Genomic DNA, 24963 nt, shown 5'->3' with positions numbered 1-24963 from the left:
CTTTCCGTACCCACTGTACATGCTATGTGTTAGAAATATCTTCTAAATTGACAACTTTGTGTAAAAAAAAAAAAATGTTTTCATTTTCTTTCCACGTTTTCTAAAAACTTGTGGAAAAATATGATATGTTCAAAAGACTCATTATGCCTCATAGAATATACTTTGGGGTGTTTGCTTTCCAAAATGGGTTTGTGTGGGTAATTCCATTGTCCTGATGCTCCAGGGCCTTCAAAAGTTTGTTGGGTCGTTAGTAAATTATATGTGTAATTTATGCTCCTAGAACACCTGACGGTGCTCCTTGGATGTTGTGCCTCTGTATGTGGTCAGGCTGTGTAAAAGTCTCACACATGTGGTATTTCCATACTCAGGAGGTGTAGCAGAATTTATTTTGGGGTGTAATTGCAAGTATGCATATGCTGTGTGTGAGAAATAACTTGTTGTTATGACAATTTTGTATATAAAAAAAAGAGAAAATGTATTTCTTAATTTTCCCAAGAATTTTGGAAAAAAAATGACAACTTCAAAAAACTCACAATGCCTCTTAGTAAATACCCTGGAATGTCTACTTTCTAAAAATGGGTAATTTGGGGGGTATTTGTATTGTCCTGACATTTCAGGGCCTCAAGAAATTAGATTCAGGCCGTCGGTACATCAGGTGTGATCAATTTTCAGTGACTGGCACCGTAGCTTATTTTTACCAAAGATATGTAGCAGCATAAATTTTGGCCCAAATTTATGAAAAAAAAATTACTTATTTGCAAAATTTTATAATAGAAACTAAAACAAAATTTCTCTACCGTTCATTGACGGACGCAGTTCTCTCTGATTCATATCAGTAGGGTTATACTGCCCCCTACAGGAGTAGGATACTAGGCAGGAAAAAGTTCTGGCTACGCCTATGGGCAGTCCCGGAGGGTACACCCTCTCTCTTCCTGCATAGGATGTCAGTTTTTTCTGCCTAGTAAGGAGTAAGGACCTAGTTCCTTGCTGGGATCTCTGGTCCTGGCATAAAAGTATTTTTATATGTAGAATTTTTTAGCTAGCCTTTTTTCTCTGGAACTTTTTTTCCTGTGAGATCTTCAAGCAATTATGCCGGGCTGGGCGACAGACTGGACCCCCTTATCCAGTGGTCACCCCAGTCTGGCCAGCGAGCGCATGCAGGCCTTAGCTCCGCACTGGGTCGGCCTCGACCTAGTCCCACTGGACGGGGACTGGCCCCGCGAGTTAAACGTCTCACCAGGACGCACACGACAGGGTTGAGGCTGATGTCGCAGCGTTCCTATTTGGCCGACAGCCCCCCTACTCCGGTGGCGTGGGGTCCTGTCACGATGGCGCCCGCCTGTGTTCCTGGTATGGTGAGTAAATGTTCCCCCCCCCCCCGGCGGATTTTGGGGTGGACGCGGGCCCTCTCCCTGGGACGGTTGGACCCTCGCACTCCTTGGTTTCCCTCTGTCCTATTGTGACCCCCCCTCCTCTCCACCCCCCCTACCTGCCCCCCTACCCCCCCCCCCCACGTGGGGGATTGTGTGGGCCTACCTGAGCCTGGGGCCTATTGTGCAGGCCGCATGGGGGGCCGGGGGAGTTCGCTGTCCGCAGTGCTCAATGATCGTGCGGGGGGGGGCTTGCTGGGGTACTCCTGAAGTGGATGGTGCGGATGGGCATTTGGGGGGTCCTCCTGGATCCTCCTACAACATTTTGTTGTAGCCTCTGTCTGCTTCTATGGAGGCTATCTTGGTATACCCGTTTTTGGCCATTTTGCTGGAGATTTTTTTTGCAGTGAAGGCCGGTGGGAGTGCCTGAGGGACAGTGAGTCTTGAGGGTGGTCTCTCCCTCTCTGTGGGGGTCTGTTAGCGCATGCCCGACCTCCGGGGGGGGGGGGGCTGTAATGCTGTGGGCCGTTTAATAAAAAAAAAAGTAATTTTTTCATTTTTTTTAAAAAAGTTGCTGGCGGGTTCCTCAGGTTCAGTATGGACCCTGCAGGCCATTTTTTCCCTCCTGACCCCCTCACGGAGGCCGCAGGGCCTTTCCGGATCTCCACTGTCCGTCTATGCCTTTTCGGCAGTTCGGGACGCATTTGTGCCCGGGGGGTGGTGGTAGGTGCGCTAAAACGTTTCTCCACCTACCCCTGCCTCTTCTGATGTCTCGGAGCCTGAGTCTAGATCAGCCACCGCAGACGTGGGCCTCCCTGCCGGGTCTGTTACCTCGCGCCCTGTCTCCTCGGATGATGAGGATGACATTTCCACCTTCCCTGCCGTGACAGGCGCTGGTGGATGCACCTGCTGTTTTCGGTGCGTGGCACCCTGCAATTTGGGGGTCGCAGCGGTGGCTGCGCCTAGGGTGCAGGTGGCTTCTGGCACTCACATGCCTCCCGAAGCTGCTCATTTTGCTGGCTGCTCATGTAGGAGGGGACTGTCTGAGAGGTTCCCCTGGGGTGTCTAAGCGGCCGTTAGCCGTTGCCCTTTTTGGGGGAGTCTCTGGTACAAAGAACTGTTTCCGCCTTTGGTGGACGTACGGTCTCTAGCTGAATGGGACTACCGTTGTTCCGGTGGAGGAATCCTTGTCCTTTAAGGACTTAGGGGATAGGATGGCGTGGGCTGGGGCCTGGGCTCTGTGCTACCTGGCGTAGCTGCACTGGAACAGTGTTTATGTTTGCCCTTGCCACCCTGGCTCTGCCTGATGGTTGGAGTCACAACACCAAAATTTGGTGCGGGGCATGTCCCTCTTGCCCTGGGGGAGCTGTTGGCCCAGCTGGCGCAGGGGCTGCATTTTGTTTGAGATGTCGCGCTGGTCGAGGCTTCCTTTTATAACCCCTTGTCGTTTTTGGTGGTGGTTGACCGGAGTCTACTTGACCGGAGTGTTGGTCTGCGGATCAAACTTCTAAGAAGGTCTTAATGGATCTCCCTTTTCAGGGGGATCACCTGTTTGGCGCTGCCCTGGATGACACAGGCTGTCAAAGGTGAGGGCCTTCGTCGCTGTCGGGGTTCCTCCCTTTTGGTTTACAAACAGTTTCTTCGTCCCTCAGGGACAGTCGATGTGGCAAAGTCCTTCCTGACTTCCGCGTGGGTTCCGGATGACCCTGGTCTGGCGTACATGGGTTCGGTTTTTTCCAGACCTGCGGGCAAGGCCCACTCAGCCTGAAGGTGCTTCCTCTCCCATCTAGGGTGTCGAGGATCTGCGGCTTTCCCAGATCCCAGGCTGACTGGGTTTAGGAGTGTTATATTCTCTCTGAGAGACACAGGACTCTGGTCTGGAACAACGGATGTTTATTCAGGACACACTGTACACTACAACATGCATTACAGGACAGCTCTGTATATCAATGCATCTCTTACATGTCTCTAAGATGGCCACTCTGCCCCTTGACCCTTGTCATCACTCCTGGGTGGAGCCAGCCTTAAAGAAACAGTACATGTGAAACCCTTCAGGTATAACACCTTCTATGCATCCCTAAAAAAAAAAAAAAAAAAAAAAAAAAACACAACAAAACGTGAACAGGCATAAAACAGTAACTAATAATTGTCCCATGCAGTCCTCCAACTCAGGATAGCAGCAGATCACTTTCGGCGGGGCCGTCGATAGTCTCGTAACCGCTCTTGCAGCTGAAACCGGTCAGGAGGGTGACAGCGTCGTTGAGGACGGGCACCCAGGGGCTCGGGCCGGAGGAAGCAGGGCTGGCCGGAATGGACACCGGCGGGGCCAAGAGGGGATCCCCTAGCTCAGAGGGTGAACAGACCTCCGGACCAGGGCTGGAGGGCTCTGTTGGAGCGGAGTTCAAAAGTTCAGAGTCCCCCCAAGCATCAGTCTCAATGCCTCCTGATCCGGTAGGAGCAGATCCTTGAGACACTGGAGGTGCAGCCGATGTCAGGGATTTGGGCAGCTGAGAACGAGGACGCAATTGGTCCGCATGCCGTCTGCAAATGGAACCTTTTTCCAGGCAGACCCTATACATTTTGAGTCCCAAAGTCTCTGCGACGATAGCAGGAAGCCAACGAGTGTTGGAAGCGCCATAAGATCGAGCCCATACCCTTTGCTGGGCTGTAAACCTGGGAATCTCGCCGTGTTCGACCCTCTTGTCTTGGGACTACCGTACATGTTCCTGGACCGTTTGAGGGCAGAGCATGTCCAAAACAGTCCATGGCCGCCGACCCAAAAGAAGTTCACCTGGAGTTTTCCCAGTGGTTGCATGTGGTGTGGTTCTGTAAGCAGAAAGGAAGGAGTCCAGCTGCTGGGGTGACAGGGATTGTTGTTTACTTGTAGCCACAGTAGCTTTGAAATAGCGTTTGAAGTTCTGTACAAACCTTTCTGCCTGACCATTTGTAGCCGGGTGGTAAGGTGCGGTCAACTTGTGTTTGATGTTGTGGGCAGTCAGGAAACTCTGAAACTCCTGGCTTGTAAATTGTGCACCGTTGTCTGTGACAATTTCTCTGGGGTATCCCAACGTAGCAGCGAGATGTAACAGTATGGAAATTGTCGCCTTAGTCGTCGGCTGGGTAACAGGAATGACCTCAGGCCACTTTGAATGGGCATCAATAATGATCAAAAAGGTGTGTCCTCTGATCGGGCCTGCAAAGTCCAAGTGTAGGCAAAACCAGGGAACCGTGGGCCAAGTCCAGGGCTGGACGCACCCTCGAGGAGGGTCTCTTGCAGTTTGTGCACATCCAGCACACGCATTCTCATATGTCGTGATATCTGAGTCTAGGTTTGGCCACCACACATAGCCACGGGCCTTTTGTTTCATACGTGTGCCCCCGGGATAACCAGTATGTAGCAAGTCGAGAATGTGTCTCCGGAGGGTCTGTGGAACGATCACTCGGTCTCCCCATAAAACACAGTTGCCAGCCACAGTTAATTCCAGACGCCTACGGAAGTAAGGTTCATAATCCTGTGTGACAGTTGCAGGCCAACCGTACCGTACCCAGGAGAGTATTGTCTTAAGAAAGGTATCCTTGGCTGTATGGGCTGCTACCTCCCCAGAAGACAGAAAGGACAGGCTGGTGTAACGACAACTCTTGACTGGTGGAGAAGAGTCTGTTAATGTCCTTGTCAGACGGGACATGGCGTCCGCATTGGCATCATGGCTGTGATAGTGGATTTTGTAGCTATATGCTCCCAAGAATAGGGCATAGTGTTGAAGACGGGCCGCAGTCGTCTGGGAGATGCCTTTGTCAGGGCTAAAGATCTGAAGGAGTGGTTTATGATCAGTCAGTATGGTGAATTCCCTACCATACAGGTAAAGATTAAACTTCTTAATTGCCCATATGAGCGCTAGAGCCTCTTTGTCAATGTGAGAGTAATTGCTTTCTGCTTTTGTCAAGGATCTGGAGGCGAATGCCACAGGTTTCTCTGACCCATCTGGTAAAACGTGAGATAGCACAGCCCCTAGACCATAGGGTGAGGCATCACAAGCCAAGGTGAGAGGCCTTTGGAGGTCATAGTGCACAAGCATGCGTGACGCCAACAGCTTTCGCTTGGAAACTTCAAAAGCACGTTGGCATGCAGTCGACCAGTTCCATCTGGAGTGTTTCTCCAAAAGCTTGTTCAACGGAAACAAAGTGTGTGCTAGATCTGGCAGGAATTTGTGGTAATAGTTCAGCAAGCCCAGGTATGATCGCAGCTGTTGGACGTTGGTTGGGGCTGGAGCTTTTACTAAAGCATCAACTTTGGCTTCCGTGGTGTGTATACCCTCTGCATCCACAAGGTGGCCACATAACTCTAATTTAGGTACCATGAATTGGCATTTCGCCAAGTTCACTTTTAGACCCTGCTCTTGGAGTCTCGCCAACACAAGTTGCACGTTACACTTGTGTTCCTGGTCCGTCAGGCCTGTGATGAGCATGTCATCAGACAGGCACTGTGGGAAAGGAATGTCCGCCAAAATCTCATCCATTTTGCGTTGCCAAATGGCGGGGGCGGAGGCTACACCAAACACCATCCTATTGTATTCATACAGTCCCTTGTGAGTGTTGATGGTTAGAAACTTGCGGGACGAAGGGTGGACCTCAAACTGTAAATAAGCTTGCCTGAGATCAAACTTGGTGAGATTTTGACCTCCTGCAAGAGAGGCAAAAATGTCATCTACTCTGGGTAGGGGATACTGGTCTATCTCCAGTTGAGAATTTAGTGCCATGCGGAAATCGCCACAAATACGTAAGTCCCCATTCGCTTTCTTTACTGATACAACTGGTGATGCCCACTCGCTGTGCTCTACCTTTGAGATGACACCTTGTTCCTCCAGCCGGCTTAGTTCAGCTTCCACACCTGCTCGGAGTGCGAAAGGTACCGTCCGAGCTTTGCAGAACCTAGGCTGGGTGTTGGGTTTCAGCCTGAGTCTCACACAGTCATGCTTTATTTTCCCCAAATGGTTATCAAAGACTTGTGGGAATCGCTGTTTCAGGGATTCCACCCATCCCTCTTCATCCCCTGATGAGATGGTCACGGTGTTGCAAGGGTTAATGGCGATGTCTGGCATGCCAAAGTGAGCAATCCAGTCTCTCCCAAAGAGAGGGGGTCCCCCATGTTCTAGGATATATAATGGCATTCTCTTCGTCTGACCCTTGTAGGATACCTGTACTTTCACGTACCCCAGTGGGTGGAGCATCTGCTTTGAGTATGTCTGCAGTTTGGTGTTGGACGGACAGTTGTTCGGATCAGAAGTTTTCTCCATTGTTTCTGGGTGATAACTGAAACCGCTGCTCCTGTGTCTACATCCATCTTGAGTTTCTTTCCTTCCACGGTTACCTCTACAGTCATTGCTGAGGGTGCTGAATGCATATGATGTATGTCTAATCTGTGGAGCACTTCCTCATCCTCTGATTCAGATGACGATGTATATCTTCCCACCATATATGCCTTTGTCCTGGTGTTCAGAGGTTGTTTATTTCGCACCATCTTACTACGGAAGACTCGTTCAGATGGCCTGCCTTACCACAATTATGACAGAGCTGATCCTTAAACCGGCAGACTTTGTGATCATGGTCTGTATTCCCACAATGGTAGTAAGCTGACTCCCCTTTTGGGGAGGGTCTATATTTACAGTTAGCTGCAGTTGGCTTGACTGCTGTTCTGAAAACTTCCTCTTTAACCTCTTCCCTTCTGCTCTGGGGGTTCAATGCCTCTGTATCTTTCACAGCCATTTCCATCACTGAAGCTATCTCAATTGCCTTTGTAAGGGTAAGGTCTTTCTCTGTTAACAGTCTCTTTTGGCTAGACTCACTATTTAGTCCCATGACAAACTTATCCCTCAGTGCAGTTCGTAAATACTCCCCAAAAGAACAGGTTGAGGCTAGTCTGCGAAGGGCGAGCACATAAGCCTTAATATCTTCACCTGGCTGTTGCTGCCGCTGATAGAACCGGAATCTTTCTGCAATCTCTAGTGGTTTAGGCTGGAAGTGATTCCCTAACAGTGTCAGGAGCTCTGCCAAAGTCTTAGTTGCTGGTTTTTCAGGGAAAAGGAGATCCCTAAGCGTGTCATATGTCCTAGTACCAACCACTGTCAGGAATACTTCTACTTGCCTGTCGCCTGGGATGGCATTTGCACAGAAATACTGTTCCAGTCTCTCAATCCAGGAACTCCAGGTTGTCTGTTGTCCATCAAATTCACTTAATGTCCCGATCAATGACATTTTCCTGCTGGGCTCTGTGGGTGTTTGTATCCAGCTGACAATCCAGAGTTTTTTTTTTTTTTCTTTTCTCACACAGATAGTAACCTTGTAAATCCCATCCTCGTCACCACTGTTATATTCTCCGTGTTGTGAGAGACACAGGACTCTGGTCTGGAACAACGGATGTTTATTCAGGACACACTGTACACTACAACATGCATTACAGGACAGCTCTGTATATCAATGCATCTCTTACATGTCTCTAAGATGGCCACTCTGCCCCTTGACCCTTGTCATCACTCCTGGGTGGAGCCAGCCTTAAATAAACAGTACATGTGAAACCCTTCAGGTATAACAGGGAGGTCATGCGGTCCAGTTGCAAGATCGAATTTCGATCCGGTTATTTTCGGTAAGGTTTTTCCCTTCCTGTGTACGGCTGTCTCCGGATCGCTTGCAGGTGCTCTGTGGGGCAGTTCAGGCTCTGGTTCGACAAGCTGGACCTAGTGGTCCTTTGTTTGTTCTGTGCAGATCACAAATTTTATTTGGTATTGGTTCGCACGGTGGTGGCTTCTCTACATCAGGGTGCTTCCTAGCATCCATAGACATCAAGCTGCCTACCTTCACGTCCCATTATGTTCTGGACAGCTACGTGTTCTCCATTTTTTGCCGTGGGGAAGGATCTCTTGGTTGTGGCATTACCCTTTGGTCTCGCTTATGCTGCTAGGGTCTTCACGACGGTGTTGGCTCCGGTCCTAGCGCTGTTGCAGCAGCGGGGCGTATCGACTCTGGTTTCCTGGCTGCTTTGCTTCTCTGTTTGGAGTCCCCTACGGTGCTGACAACGAAGTTGGTTGTCACCGTGGGAACTCTGGTGGAGTTCAGGTGGGTTCTGAACCTTCAGAAATCATCCCTGGTCCTTTCCATGAGACTGGACTTTCTGAGTCGGTCAGGGTGTTTCTCCCTCCGGGGTCAAAACTCTTGGCACTTTAGACTGCGGTCGACTGTTGCTGTTCTGCACATGGTCTTCCCTTTGGACCTGCATGCTAGTTCTGGGACTGATGGTGTTGTTTTTCAAGACGGTCCTTTTCGCTCATCCCTCTGGGGATCGGGCACCTGCAGCTGTCCGGTGCACTTTCAATGACTACGCCGCGACAGTGGCTTGTGTCATTCACCATGGGGGCACCAAAAGTGTCCTTGCTGCCTTGGAAGTGATGTTTCTTCGCTGGGCAGAGCGCCTTGTTCCAGCTCTATCTGCTGTTCCCTTTCCAGGGGAGAAACAACAGGATTGGTAGGCGGTTTGCCTCAGTCGACAGGCCATGGATGCAGGGCAATGGTCCCTTCATCCGGAGTAGTTCCAGCAGTTTTGCCTTCGTTTGGGGGCACTCCGGACATGGGCCTGTTGGCATCGCATCTACAGGATAGTGCCGAGGTCGTGGCCCGCTCCCGGGACCCTCTGGCGGGTGCAATGGTGGCCTCATGGGTTCTGTCATGGGCAAGAACATTCGCTAGGTTCAACATGTTCGATGCTGAGATGTTTGGCGTGGTCACCTGTGCAAGGCTGACGCCGGCATGGCCGTGCGAGAGTGCTCGCGGATGGGCCGAGGTCAGTTTCGGCTGCTGTCTGCCTTTCCTCCTCTCCTTTTGCTGCCAAGAATCCTTCACAGGATCGAGGTGGCAGGGATTTCTTTCATTCTCGTGGCTTCCGACTGGCCTCGCCGAGCTTGGTACGCCGACCTGGTCAGGCTTGCCGCTGAGGCATCCTTGGGTTTCTTCTCTCCGGGGACGATCTCCCGTCCGGCTTTACGTTCGGCTTTCCGGCTTGGCTGTTGTAAGCCAGGTGTCAAAGGACGGGGGTTGTCTGCTTCGGTGATTCCCACCCTGCGTAAAGCGTGGGAAGCATCTTCTATGATGATTTTTTTCATCATATGGGAAAGTCTTGTATTGCGTGGTGTGAGTCTTCTTGGACTCCCCCTCGCTCCTGCTCAGTGGCCGGATCTTGGCTTCCTTCAACAGGGGGATTGATCAAACGTTGGCCTTGAGTACTGTCAATGGTCGGGTTCGGCTTTGATAATTTTTATTCCACAGGCCGTTGGCCGCCCGTTCCCTTGTGCGTAACTTTTTCCAGGGGGTGCGACACTTGGTTCTTCTGGTGCGACCTCCGTCGACAACTGGGGACCTTGGTTGGTGCAGTTGGTTCTTCCAGACCCTCCTTTGCAAGTATCGTGGGTATCCCCTGCTTACCTTATTGCAGAAGGTGGCCTTGGTTGCTGTCACTCTGCACACGGGGTGTCGGCACTGGCAACATTGTCTGCTTGGTTCTGTTGGTTCATGGGGCCAGGTGGTACTTCGTCCGGATCCGTCCTTCTCTCCGAAGGTGGTTTCTAGTGTTCTCTTGCACGGGGCCATTGTGTTGCCATCCTGTGTCCTGAGCCCCCTCATCCTATGGAATGTGTGCTGCATACTCTGGATGGAGTTTGGACATTTGAGGGGTACTTGGCGACTACTGATTCTTCCCATAGTCAGGTTCGCTCTCTGTGCTCGCGGATGGCCCAAGGACAGGGCTGCCTGTGTCTGCTGCGACTGTTTCCAGGTGAATCGGACAGTCGGTGGTGTAGGCTTCTTCATTTATGGGTCAGGTCCTAACTTTCCCTGTTTCGGCGCTTTCTACTTGGGCGCCTAGTGCTTCCTGGGCTTTTTGCCATACAGGCATCTGTGATTCAGGTTATAAGACGACTAACTGGTCGTTTGTTCACACCTTTGCTATGTTTTATGTGGTGCATATACTGCCATCTGCAGATGCTTCTTTTCGGCCGCAAGATTTTTTGCTGGCTGCTGTTGGAGGGCTTTTGGCCTTCCTTGAGGGTGTTTACTGTTTGTTTTCAGGTGGGCCTCATCTTTTGTTCTGATGAGTCCTATGTTGCCTGGTTGGCTGTGTTTGGCCTTGGGTCTTGTTCTTTTCTGCTGTTCCCACCCCTCATTTTATGGCACTGCTTTGGGACGTTCCTACTGATATGAATTTGAGAGAACTGCGTCCGTCAATGAACGATAGAGAAAACTGGATTTTTGACTTACCGTAAAATTTTGCTCTTAAGTTCATTGACGGACGCAGTACCCGCCCCTCTATTTTGAGTTGGGTTGGTGTTACTTTCTGACACTGCTTTGATACAAAACTGACATCCTATGCAGGAAGAGAGAGGGTGTACCCTCCGGGACTGCCCATAGGCGTAGCCAGAACTTTTTCCTGCCTAGTGTCCTACTCCTGAAGGGGGCAGTATAACCCTACTGATATGAATCGGAGAGAACTGCGTCCATCAATGAACTTAAGAGAAAAGGATTTTACGGTAAGTCAAAAATCCAGTTTTCTCTTACGTCCTCTGACAGTCGCCGCCCATCCATATTAGCCTTCACTATTGGGTAATGACGCCCTCTGCAGCAGTAAGCTAGGCAGATAGAAATGTTAATACAAAACCTTTCTATACTTAGACACACCTCTAGGGGGCCGTCCCCAGCCATTATCCCTGATACATTTACAACTGGTTCTCAGTTTTATACTGCCTAGTGTAGGAGTAGGCTAGCTCTCCTGGCCGGGACCTAGTGTCTCGGTTTTTCTTTGTTTTTTTCTGAAAATATGTATTTTTCTTTTGAAAATAGGTTTTTATTTTCTCTTACTATCACTAGTTAGTCAGGGACTTTTTCCTGGAGGACTACAAGTGACTGCAGAGCTGGGCCTCACACTGGGTAATATAGATCCTTATGGAATCCCAGCCTGCCAACGAGCGTCGCAGGCTACTGGTGCGCCCAGGCCTCGCAACAACAGTGCCCCTCATAATGGGGACGAGCCTGCGGAGCTGCATCTTCGCTGAGGGTGTCTTAGCCCGGAACGCCCGCGTGTTGCTAGCATCCCTCCTTGGCTGACGGTACCCCCACTTTGGGTGGGAGGTCTCCCGTATCAGAGCGGTGCCCGCTTCCCTGGACTGGTGAGTACTGATACCCCCTTGTCCCTGGGGACTTTTAGGGGGGTTTGTGCTCCCACTCTTAGGGAAAGGCAGGGCTGGTGGTCTCTATGGGATCCCCCTTCTGGCTGGCTTGGTGTTATTTCCCTCCCCCCCTGGCCCTGGTGAGGGCGCTGTGTGGGGTACTTGTGGTACCTGGGGGTTTTTTGGGAGGGGCTCCATAGCGGTGAGGGGTCTCCTTAGGGTCCCCTGGGGTGGCCAGACCGAGTGTGTACGCTTAGTTTGGCGCCGTTTTAGCGCGGCCGCCATTGTAGGTGAGGGCAGGTCACTGGGCTCTGTGTGTGGGCAGCAGCCATGTCATGTATATTGCCTTGCTGCCAATCGGGCACCATCTTGGGTAAGGGCACATGCCTATTAAGGGCAAGCGGCCATCATGCCGGTGCTTTTTTACATAGTTTCATTAGGCACCATTTTATTGTGGCTCCAGGGCTAGGCCTCTAGAGGAGTGAGGTCACTTCCTCTATTTCCTCCATTTTTTTCACTGAGCAGAGTGTGACAGTTTCTGAAACTGTGGGGGGATTTTTACTAATGCCAAAGGTTTTTTTTCTGCCATAACTGTTATTTTTTGTGGATTTTGCATTTTCTGAGGGGGCTCTTTCAGATAATGAAGGCTGCGGTGGGGTTCTGCGAGAACCGCCGATTTAAATGGCCAGCGTCCCATTTATTTTTATCTTGGCTTTCTGGACTCCCAGACTACCTATTCCCCCGCAGGCCTGGTGTTGGCTTCGGGTATTCCTGAGACCTCTTCCCTGGTCTCCGTTTTCTGCTGCTTGTGCTCTTTTTTTGCATCGATGGTGGATCTGCGGAGCGCTCCTTTAATTAAAAAAAAAATATTTTTAAAAAAATAAAAATTAACGGCCTATGCCCTCCCAGTTCTCGTATGAGCCTGAATGGTTGCCACGGACGATGTCCCTCCTGTGGGGTCCATGTCCTCCGCTTATGAGGTGGAGGAGGTGGAAGAATCTTCCTCCTCGTTATCACGGGAATGCGCTGCCATAGCTGCCCTCATTAGCGCCATTAAGGAAACTCTCCATCTTGACGATGAGCCCTCTCAGTCAAGTAAAAGGGCTGCTTCAGGTTCAGAAGTGCCCTTAAGTCAGGTCAGGTTTCCCTGCCCTGTGGATTTTCACAAACTTGTGCATGACCGGTGACGTTGTATTACACATATGCTGGTGGTGCCTAAGCGTCTTTTCACAACGCTATCCCTTTTTTAGGAGGCTGCCGACAAACGTTGGACGGTGTCCCCTTAAGTGGACCACACTGTCTCCAGACTGACTAAATCCACCACGATGCCAGTGGAGGACTCCCCGATGTTCAAAGATCTGGCTGATAAGGGCGTTGAGGTGCTTTTCTGCTTAAACCTGTGGTTGCCTCAGTGATGGCCCCTCAGGCTCTCACAGCATGGGCCAAGGTGCTTCTGAGAACCCTGGTATACCCTTGACATGGTGGATCGGGTTACCCGAATGGGGATGTACCTGTGTGACGCGGCCTTGGACAAGGCTCCGTTAGTCGCTCGGTTGTCTGCGGTCGGGGTGGCGATCCGCCGCTTTTTTTGGCAGAAAAGCTTGTCGGCTGACCACGCTTCCAAAAAGACGGTGTCTGATGTTCCTTATGTGGGGAGTCGTCCTTTTGGGAGCACTTGGGCTGAGTTTATTAAGGGGCTTACGGGGGGTAAAAGTACTCGGTTGCCCCTGGTCACTAGGGGTAGGTCCTCCCGCGCTAGACGGGGGCCTTCCTTTACCACTTAAGCCCCGGAAGATTTTACCCCCATTCCGACCTGGGGTTTTTTTGCGATCTTTTACTGCGTGACTTTAATGGACAATTGCGCGGTCGTGCGATGCTGTACCTAAACGAATTTCACTTCCTTTTTTTCCCACAAACAGAGCTTTCTTTTGGTGGTATTTGATCACCTGTGCGATTTTTTTGATCATGCGCTATAAACAAAAAAAGAGCGTAAATTTTGCAAAAATAACAATATTTTTCACATTTTTTTTATCTGAAATTCCCCCCAAAAAATGTAAAAATCTAAATTTTTTAACATTTTCGGCCAATTTATTTTATGCTACATTTGTTTGGTAGAAAAAATCGCAAAACGCGTATTTTGATTGGTTTGCGCAAAAGTTATTGCGTTTACTAACAAAGGGAAAGATTTTGTAATTTTTGGTGTTTTTTTTTTTTTTTAAACGAGTAATGGCGGCGATCTGCGATTTTTTTTTTTTTTTTTTTTTGCGGGACTGCGACATTGCGTCGGACAGATCGGACCCTTGACTGACATTTTTGACACTTTTGGGGTTACCAGTGACATTACTGCAGTAATCAGTGCTAAAAATATGCACTGTTACTGTAAAAATGACACTGGCAGGGAAGGGGTTAACTGTATTGGAGAGGGAGGGGTTAAGTGTGTCCTAGGGGCGTGATTCTAACTGTAGTGGGACAGGTCTCCTATTGTAAAAACAGAGATCAACGGTTCTACATAGTAGAACCGTCTTATCTCCATTTTCACACAGGGGAGAATGACGGGCGGCTTATGTACGCTCTACCGACGATCGTAGTGTGACCGGCCGACATCGGGTCCGCCGTTCACACGCGCGGACTCCTCCGTGAACGAGCCGCTGCGGGCGGCTCACAAACTGGTCACAGGCTAGTGACGTATATATACGTCACTTTGCCTGGCCGGGGCTGACCGCCGCATTATATCTACTTGCGGCGGTCGGCAAGCTGTTAAAGTCTCAGCGTGGGTCCTTTCGTACCTTAGGGGCGCAGGACAAGGGCTTCAAGCCCTCTGGTGCTCACAAGAAGCCATGGTCGGGTGAGCCTAAGGCCGGTCAGTTTGAGTCGGCGGCCCAGTCCACCTCTTCCTGCAGGTACGCCCTCACCTGTCTTAGGGTTGGGGGGGACGTCTGCGTTGCTTTCAGGAACCCTGGTTGTCCAGCATTCGGGACAGGGGGGTTCGCAAGCTGCTTCATTTCAGGGTACAAGATCAGGTTTCGATCTCGCCCCGCAGACAGGTTCTTTCTGTCAGCTCTCCAGCTGCCTCCTGCTCGTCTCAGGGGTCTCATGGGGGCTGGGCAAGTTCTGCTTGCCCAAGGAGTCTTTGTGCTCGTGTCTTCACGGTTTTCGCAGCTTTTTCTTCCAACCTGTTCATTGTGCCCAGAACAGGGGGCACAGTGCGTCCGCTTCGGGACTTGAAGTCTCTGAACCGCTTTGTACGGGTGCAGAAGTTCTGGATGGAATCCCTTAAAGCAGGTCCTGGCGTCATTGGGTCCAGGGGACTTCCTTGCCTCCCTGGCCTCCCATCGCCTTGCTGGTTGCATGTCTACACATCCCTATCTTCGAGGGTCCTCAGAGATGTCTCCGTTTCGCGGTGGCAGGGGAGCTTTACCAGTTTTGTGGCGTTACCCTTCGATTTCGCTTTGGCTCCCAGGGTTTTCATCAAGATTTTGGCTCCGGTGCAGGCCTTACAGCGTTTAATGGGGATTGCGGTCCTCAGTTGTCTAGCCGACCTCCCGTTAAGGTTGAGCTTGTGTGCCACTTTGTCTAGTTTTCTGGCCGTGCCGGTTTCAGACACTCTGGGAGTTTGGGTGGACCATCAATTTTCAGTAGTCGGCACTGACTCCTTCAGTTCATCTTCAGTACCTGGGGATGATCCTGGACTCGGCTCAGGTGCGAGTTTTTCTTCCTGGACACACACTCCGGACCCTGCGGGATGGTATCAGGTCCCTCAGGGACAACAATCTCTCCTCCTTGCGGACCTATATGTGGTTTGATGGTTTCTTTCGAAGCTGCCTCGTTTGCTCCATTTCACACAAGGACCCCGCCAGTGGGGATCCTGGCCAGGTGGGACAGAACGCCTCGGTCGTTGGACAGGAGGATTTCTCTGAGCAACGAGTGCGGTCGGATCTTTTGTGGTGGCTCCGGTCGCCCACCCTGACACAGGGCCAGTCCTTCCATGCCTCTGCTGTGGACGGTGCTCACCATGGATGCCAGCCTGTCGGGCTGGGGAGGAGTCCTGGGCACGCGTTGTGTCCAGGGGTCGTAGTCGGCGGTGGAGGCCTCCTTGCCGATAAATGTCTTGGAGCTCCGCACGATCAAGCTTTGTCTGTTCCGTTGGTCATCTCGGCTTCAGTGGTGTCCAGTTCGAGTACAGACAGGCAACGCCACGGCTGTGGCTTATATCAATCACCAAGGGGGCACCAAGAGTGCCCGGGCAGCCAAGGAAGCGGCCGTAATCCTGTCCTGGGCCGAATTGTACGTTCCTGCTACTTCGGCTGTTCACATTCCTGGTGTGGATAACTGGCAGGCGGACTATGAGTCGCCAGGTCTTGGACCAGGGAGAATGGTCCCTGCATCCGGAGGAGTTTCGTCTCCTGTATGCCTGGTGGAGGACTCCGTACGTGGATCTGTTCACGTCCCGTCTCGACAATGAGGTGGGAAATTTCGTGGCCAAACCTCGCGATCCTCTGGCGGACGGCACGGATGCGATAGTGATGTCTTGGCACCGGTATCGGCTGATGAATGCCTTCCCTCTGATTTAACAGTTGTCCAGGTTCCTCCGCAGGTTGGCGTCGGAACAGATACCAGTAATTCTGGTGGCCCCAGACTGGCCACGTCGGTCCTAGTACGTTGGCCGTCGAGCCTCCCTGGCGGCTTCCGCTGAGAGTAGATCTTCTGTCTCAAGGGCCGATCTTCCATCCTTCTTTACAGTCTCTGGCTTCAACGGCGTGGCTGTTGAAAGCCAGGTCTTAAGCAATCGGGGTCTTCCGACTGCGGTCATCCCTACCTTATTAAAGGCTCGTAAAGCTACTTCTAGAAGGATTTATCATCACACCTGGAAAGCCTTTATTGCCTGGTGCGAGTCGCATGGTTTCCATCCTCGCTCCGTTTCGGAGGTGAAGGTTTCGGCCTTCATGTGGGAAGGGGTGGATTAGCATTTCAGTTGTCAGCCTTGGCCATCTTTTTCCAACATCCCTTGGCGTCAAATTCGTTGATTCGCACTTTCATTAAAGGGGTGCGGCATCTGGCTCCCACGAGGAAGGCTCCCTTGCCTCCCTGGGACCTGAATTTGGTGTTGTCTGAATTGCAAAGATCTCCCTTTGAGAACATCAGAGATATTCCTCTGCCTGTGTTGTCCCAGAAAGTTGCTTTTCTGGTGGCTATCATGTCTGCTCACAGAGTGTCTGAATTGGCGGCTTTGTCCTGCTGTTCTCCTTATCAGGTGCCTCATGGGGATAAAGTCGTTCTGCGACCCAATCAGTCTTTTATTCCCAAGTTGGTTTCTTTGTTCCACCTCAACAAAGTTACCGTGTTGCCTTCGCTTTGTGTGAAGCCCATGCATCCCAAGGAGGTGGCTTTGCAATCCTTGGATGTGGTCCGGGCGGTCGGGGTTTACCTGTCTGCCACGGAATCTGTTCTGCAGCCTGATTCCCTGTTTGTTTTTTCCTGAGGGACCTCGGAAGGGCTGGGCCATGTCCGCGGCAACCATTTCTCATTGGATCAGACAAACGATTGTTCAGGCCTGTTCCGTCGAGGGTCAGGTTCCTCCTTTCCCTGTAAAGGCCCATTCTACTAGAGCCGTCAGCGCCTCTTGGGTTTTTCGCCATCGGGCTTCTGTGGCTCAGGTGTGCAAAGCGGCGACCTGATCATCTGTGCACTCTTTCCCAAAATTCTACAAAATTTATGGATTGCATCCTCGGATTTTTCTTTTGTCCGCAAGTTTTGAGTGCGGCGGTTGTTTGCAGAGACATATTTTTTTCTGTCTCTTCCTTGGGGTGTTTTTTCGTTACCTTTTCAGTTGGTTGCGTCTTCCCACCCCTCACACCTGCACTGCTTTGTGACATCCCAATAGTGAAGCCTTATATGGATGGGCGGCGACTGTCAGAGGACGTAAGAGAAAATAGAATATTTGTAAGAACTTACCGTAAAATTATTTTCTCAGAGTCCTCTGACAGTCGCCGCCCCCACCCCTCTGGTTTTTTGGATCTGGGGGTTATTGCCTTCCAGTACTGCTTGCTACAAACTGAGGACCAGTTGTAACTGGATCAGGGATAATGGCTGGGGACGACCCCCTAGAGTTGTGTCTAAGTATAGAAATGTTAATACAAAACTTTTCTATCTGCCTAGCTTACTCCTAGAGAGGGTGCCATTACCCAATAGTGAAGGCTAATATGGATGGGCGGCGACTGTCAGAGGACTCAGAGAAAATAATTTTACGGTAAGTTCTTACAAAATTTCTATTTTTCGCTCTCTTCACTTCTATCGCAAAAAAAAAAATAAACCCAGTGGTGATTAAATAACCCCAAAAGAAAGCACTATTTGTGTGAAAAAAATTTGAAAAGCTGAATATTTGTCTGGGCAGGAAGGGGGTGAAAGTACCCTGTATTGAAGTAGTTAAGGATCATAGATCTGTTTATTTTTTATTATATTCAGAATAATTATATACCTTTTCCTTTCTTTTTTTTTTTTTTTTTTTTGTTCTTTTAGGGATTTCGGACAGCCATTACACTGATAAAGTTGTCACATAGCTTTGCAAAGCTTTTGGATCTAGAAGAGTTTGACACTGTGCTTTTCTATCAGATTTCCCTGTGCTTGGCAAACAGACGGAGTCAGAAAGTAACCATCTCACATTATTTTTTATCTTGTATTAATTTTGTATGTTTTTTTAAGTTTGTATATTGCAATTCATATATTTCTTTCAATTTCCATTCTTGAATTTTATAATCTATTTAACATATAAATAGTAGAAAGGGATCGTGCTATCAACAATAGAAAATTGTGCAAAATTAAAATTCAAAAATGTGTTCAACAAACATAAATATATATCACTTAACACAAATTTTATTGTATTAAAGTTTAAAATAATAATTAAAGTGCTCTTTGCCTGTGAATCCATCTATTTGTGAAGGAAAAAAGTGCCAACAAAGAAAAAAGTGTTTTTCCTCTTCTCGACAGACGCACGCCGCACTTGCCAGAAAGACCTCTTTTTTCAAAGAAGGTCATATTGCTTATGATAGTTATCTCCATATGCGTGCGCTAGATTTCTTGCCGCCCCCCACACTGGTGTACTGAATGATTTGAGCTCATCGTTTATCTAATAGTGCTCCTGCACCTTAAAGAGACTCTGTATAAAACTCCCTCTGTATAAAACTCCCTCCCTCTAGGGATAAAGGTAGAGGAATTTCTTATAGTCTAGTAGTCTTATCATAGGTGTATTAAAAATTGTTAAAATTGCACTTACATAAGTAAAATATGGTCAGTCATATTACAGCATACAAATAGAAACCGCAACTACTGATTTGCGCTCCAAACACTGGAAGTGATGTGTCACAGAAGCTCTGCCCCACATGTTTTGTCAGCAATGTCTGACATCATCAGGGGGTCACATAATGCTTTTGGCGAGTTTTGCACCAAAAGGCCTTAGCGCATGCAGGAATTTTGGTGTGCTTTAAGATATAGAAGGCCCCAACACTAGCTAACACTATTCACTTACGTTCCATGGACTTTAATGGACTGTAGTAATCGTACCACCTCTACTGCAAAGGCCTACCTGGTTCGTTACTATGTAAGCTGAGTGTTTGGATAAACCCTCCTATAGCACAGTCGTTACATCTAAAAGAAATTGTATAGTTAGATTGTCAGTTGAAGAGATAGTTGAAAGGACTGATATGTATGCTTTAATAATGTGCAAAAAAAAATTCCCTAGCATTATCAGAGTGGTGTTCTGACATTTTACATTAATGCGGAAACTTCTCAAAAGACTAAAACGTGACTATATGCAATTTAATGCCTTTTTAAATATTTGTAGGTCTGTGTTAACTTTATTGTTTAGGCTTTCACAGAATTAAACACCTGCTGCCTATGCCATTTCTGGCATTACCCACATACATGTGAAAATCTGTTTTTTTCTGCTAGAAAATGACTTCTAACCCCCAAATCAAACTATTGGAGAGTAAAATAGTGGTTGTTGCAATTTTTTTTACATCACGGTTTTTACGCAGCCATTTTAAAAACTCAGTTTTCAGGAAAAAAATACAGATTAGTGAATTTTAGTGCACACAAACAGTGTATCATACCCATTTTTTGGGTAAAATCTTTATAAAAGATGAGTAAATAGATGCCAAATATATCACACTTTAAAAGCATACACACTCATGGAATGGGAGGAGTGGGGGTTGTAGGCTGCTCATAAAAGTGAAAAAGTGATCAGGCGAATGTTTACCCGTTTGGACCACTTTTACAAGAAACTTCATCACCGCCTCTAAAGAATATCAGCTGCGGCTGCAGCCATGATCCTGTTATTGCCACCACTTCCTGAGGATGTTTATATACATATACATATATTGCTGACTTGATTTTTTTCTGATTGACCTCAGGTAGACCCTCTGCCATTCCATTATGCAACGGGAACAACTTTAATAGGTTGCTAGAATGCCATACGTGTATGGGCCTAGGATCCAAAGGGTTGCACAGAAACATACAAATTGATATGAAAACTATTAAACCTTAGCTTTAATAAATTTGCATAACCGAGGAATCCTTATCAAACAGAACTAGTAATTATATATACTTTTAACCTTTATGCTTATGTTCTTTATGATTTAGTTGCAGACTTTGTGCTATCAATGTTTTGCTGAAATGACTTTGGAAGAAGACTTGAAAAACAATTTGCTCATAAAGGCATGTGCTGAAAACCATTTAGCCATAACTGAAAGCTTGCTTTTGTTGGGGGCAGATGTGAACAAAAAGACAAAACATACATCACTGATCATTCAGGTACTCATTTTGATGCGTTGTGTAATAGTTTGCTTGGTATGTAAGGGTCATACCCTAAAACAAAGTTTGGGTCAACTAAAATATTTATTTTAATCATACAGTACAGGTCTCAGGATGAATATTCATTTTCCCAGGGTTATAGGCTCGTTCCTTCAGGTGTTAGATACTGGCAAGCTTTTGAGCATATATCCCCTAGGCCCTTTCCCTTTAACCCAGCCCACTCACTTTTTTGCCAGTGTTCTAAGGTGATGGACCTTTTAAGGAGAAATAACTGTTAGCTTAAAGCAGTATCAATCCCAAAAGCAAATATTGATTTTATTGCAGGTTACCAATTCTTAGATGTGATGGCTGCATTCGTTTTCTTTTTTAGGCTTGCTTTGTTGTATTTTTATCTGGTGATTTAGCTAGTATGTCTGTTTTTTAAAAGAACAAGATCTCTTCTAATGTGACAAACCATTTAACACTAGAAGGGGTGCTTACAATGATCAGCTTATATTTATTCATGGAAAACCTTTATCCTAAAAAAAAAAAAAAAAAAAAATGGTTTGCTGTAACTGTTTTTATAAAGTGTTAGCTGGAGTTTGGCTTCAATTTGTTATCTAGATCTGCTAGTCCATTTAACACTCGCCTCCCCCACACTGACAATGCAGCTGTCCAAATGTCCTCCCTGTGCTCCTTCAACCAGAGTGGGGGCGCTCTAATACAGGAATTTTGTTACTGGCCAAATCACCAGGTAAAAACAGTGGGAAAAAGCCTGAAGCAAACTAATACAACCACCACATCTAATAATTGTCAAGCAGCAAAATATTTAATTTTAGGTTTTGGGTTTAATACCTCTTTAGTTTATTATTTTATCTTTGGATGATTCTTCAATCAATTATTTAATACACCCTTCACTGTCTAATGCCAAATTAAATAAAACCAAATTAAAGTGTATCCAGATTTATGCAACCTCAGTAAAACCTTGGGAGCCGACAGGAGTTAAAAAACAAGCACAGAGAATGTATGTGGGAGCTCTAGGCCTCAGGGCAGCCTCCTTCGAGGCTGTACTATTTATGCAATTTCATTCAAGACCTCACCAACACAGCATCTTGTTGACCTGGAAGATGCATGCTCCTTCTCTCAACTTACCCATGCTCCTGTCCTACCAAGCAAGGAATTCCCTAACTTGTTGGATCTCAAACCCAGTCCTAACAATAAAAGTCTTTCCTTCCTTATCACTGGGAAGTGCCAGACTTTCAGTACTGCAAGGGAGTGTTCCTGTCCCTTATGGTCTAGGGAAAATGGTCACCTGTGGAAGCCAAGCTCCCCATCAACATCCTGGAGCTCAGAGCAAAAGGCATAGCTCTGAAACTCTGGGACCCCCCTTTGACATGGACACCCAATCAGGGTGCGCTAGGCAATGCCATGGCTGTGGCCTACATCAGTCATTAAGGGGGCACCAGGGTTCATGCTGCCTTGACAGAAGCAAGCTAAATAATCTCATGGACAGAGACCCATTGTCCAGGAATCTAACGTTCACATTCCAGGAGTAGACAACTTGAAAGCAGTTTATCTCCGCTGCCACCACCTGGATCAAGTGGAATGGGGCTCTTCACCCAGACATCTTCACCCTTATATGTAAAAAATGGGGGATCCTGAATGTGGACATCTAGGCTTCCAGATTCAACAGCAAACTACCTCTGTTTGTGGCCAGGACCAAGGATCACCTAGAGCCAGAATTGGATGCCTTGGTAACCCCCAGTTCTCAGTTTAGGGTAATCTAGTGCCCCCACCCCCCTGTGTGACTTTTTCCTCAAACAGTTTCTCTCCTACGCTCAAGTGGTATGCGGGAAGGTGAACGGTCTGAATGGTCTTTTTTTACCATAGATAAGGTGGTCTTGCTGCCCCCTCAGGACCAAGGGTAGCCAAAAACACTGAAAGACAACAACAAGAGAAGGGCACACCGACCTTGTGCATTACCAATAAAAAGTTTATTAAAATCGAAATGGGCAGCGTACATTATACTCACAAACGTAGGATCTATACATGCATGTAGGAAATGGGAACCAATCGCCTCCAGAACACTTCTCTACTGCTGTATGGTGTGATGGCCAAGCTAGGTCTTTGTGGACGCCATCACGCCATCCAGCAGTAGAGAAGTGTTCTTGAGGCGATTGGTTCCTATTTCCTACATGCATGTATGGTTCCTATTTCCTACATGCATGTATTCATCCAACGTTTGTGAGTATATTGTACGCTACCCATTTATATTTTAATAAACTTTATAGTGGTAATGCACAAGGTCGGTGCGCCCTTCTCTTGTTGTTGACTTTTTCCTTACCCTGTTCCACAAGCTGGAGCACAAGAAAAAGATTTGGTTTCTCATTGCACTAAACTGGCCCAGAAGAACCAGGTACACAGACATACTCAGACTACAAGGAGATGAATCCTGGCCTCTTTCCAACAGGCCAAAACCACCTGTCCTAAGCTCATCTGACTGATGACTGGCATTTACAGAAAATAATTTGAGTCTTTGCAAAGTAGGTGAACATGTATGTATGTTTGTTTTTTTATTTCCCATACTTCTTTTACCGCTTTCATAAGCTAGAAGCCCTAGACTGGCAAAAATACAAAATCCGGTTTCTGTAATTTTGAATGTATTTTAATACTGTTCTATTACAATACCATTTACAACGTTACAGTAGAATCTTTAGATGTGTGTGTTTTCTTCTTTTTGAGGCTAATTTTTTTTTTTTAAAGAACAGAAATGTAAAAAAAAGTGGTGCATGGGAAAGGGGTGTACAGTTAATAAGTGGTTAATCAGAAGTGGCAAGACTGAAAATAATTAGCTGCACAAATCATCTGCAGCGAATTACAAATACATTTGTTAAGGCAAAAAGATATGGTTCTTTTGGAAAATTGAGGAAAATGCTGGTACTGACTCTTGTACACAAACTGGGGTATGGACTTTCAAAAATGGGAGCACCATACAGCCAGAGTAATTGTGAAAGTACAGTAGTATCTTTAGCTAATGTTTATATTTACACATTATCTTTCATATTTTTGTCTCATTAGGCATGTGAAAAGGGCACCAATCCCAAAATGGTTGAACTGTTGTTAAATCATGGAGTCCGTGAGCAGGATGTACAGAAAGCCCTTCAGATCAGCATTAAAAATTGCAATAATGAGAATATAAGCTTACTGTTAAAAAAGCTTGGATTAGATGTGGCCAATAACAGCATTTGCCTGGGTGGTTTCCATATGGGAAAAATTGAACCATCGTGGCTTCATCCACTGTTTTTAGAAAAACAACCAACACTCAAACAGACTTCTATAGATCAGGAAGGGAAACCAGGTATGTTCTATCATATTTTTCCATACGCTTTGTGATTGAAGAGATTAAGATCAGAGAAATATCTAGAAACACAAAAATCGTGTCTTATTTTTTTTACATTTCTCTATCGTTCATAGACGGACGCAGTTCTCTCTGATTTATATCAGTAGTATATACTGTATATAAAGTATATTTAGTGTGTATGTGTATATATATATATATATATATATATATATATATATATATATATATATAGTATGTATAAGTATATAAAATATATACTTTATAATGGTGAGTTATGTAAATGCATACATTGGTGTATTTCGTCTTCATGGCAGTCCCAAACTGGGGACAAGGAAAGCAATAGAAATCTGACAGTACTTCTAATTCTTCCCCATAATGCATGCTCTCCTTAATCATAAAGAACTGGGAAGTTTGCAAACGCTTCCACAGAGCATTGGAGTGGCTGTGAAGCAATGGGAAAGTGAGCACAGGGGAGGGAATGGGGGTGGAAATTGAGCTTAAATAGATCTGAATGAATGAAGAGGCAGAGTCTTTTAAGGATATACATTTAAACTTATTAAATTGCCTCTACCTTCTCTTTTCCCAAATTGAGTAGGTCCTTATTTTTTAACCTTTTATTGTAAGCAGGGCCCTTTGATCACTTATATTCATGTAATTGCCTGTAACTGTGTACATTCAGAATGTGGTTCACATGCAAGTTATTCATGGGTAGGTTTCTATCCTTTTTTTTTTTCTGACCCTCTTTACATGGCAAGTCTTTACTTGGCTTTCTATCTGCTGCTTGGCATTTAGTGGTAATTTTTCAGCATATACATTTTGAATTCATATTCCCATAAAACTGATCACATCAGACGCCAAATGTTAGACATGATCATTGTATTGAATCTCCCTGTACTCAATTAAAAAGTTCCAGCTTTTTACACAGAATTTCAATCAAACTTATTCACATTTAAAATGCATATATTTGAACTGTTTTACTAGCCAAACTGTTTCTGGGTCTGTTCAGACATTTTTTTGTGAATAACATTGTCTTGCCTCACTGCATCATGATGGTGGAAACATTTGTATCCCCTCAGATCTGAGGGTGCTCCTCCCCCCTACCGAGTGCAGACTAAAGCAAGCTACTTGCTATGGGGGCACTTGTGCAGGCTCACTCCTGAGCCAAGCTGTGTGTGTTTATTGCCACAGACAGCATGGCTCAGCCCTGCAAGGGTGTGGTTCTCCTTCTGGATATATGTCTTGC

The 24963-nt window shown here is 47.1% G+C and overlaps 1 protein-coding gene across 4 annotated transcripts in view; it reads left to right on the top strand.

Moving 5' to 3' along the window:
• Positions 1 to 24963, top strand: part of LRRK2 (leucine rich repeat kinase 2) — an 816940-nt gene that overhangs the window by 254395 nt on the left and 537582 nt on the right. For all 4 annotated transcript variants that reach the window (XM_082254234.1, XM_082254231.1, XM_082254232.1 and 1 more), the window contains 3 exons: positions 18092 to 18220; positions 20210 to 20380; positions 23438 to 23717. In XM_082254234.1, coding sequence (XP_082110360.1) covers positions 18092 to 18220; positions 20210 to 20380; positions 23438 to 23717 — 580 coding nt within the window. The remainder of the gene's footprint in view (positions 1 to 18091; positions 18221 to 20209; positions 20381 to 23437; positions 23718 to 24963) is intronic.

This window comes from Pelophylax lessonae (genome assembly GCF_965119305.1).
Source record: "Pelophylax lessonae genome assembly, chromosome: 4".
Lineage (NCBI taxonomy): Eukaryota > Metazoa > Chordata > Amphibia > Anura > Ranidae > Pelophylax > Pelophylax lessonae.
Note: the sequence above shows the minus strand (reverse complement) of the source record. Positions and strands in the feature narration are given on the sequence as shown.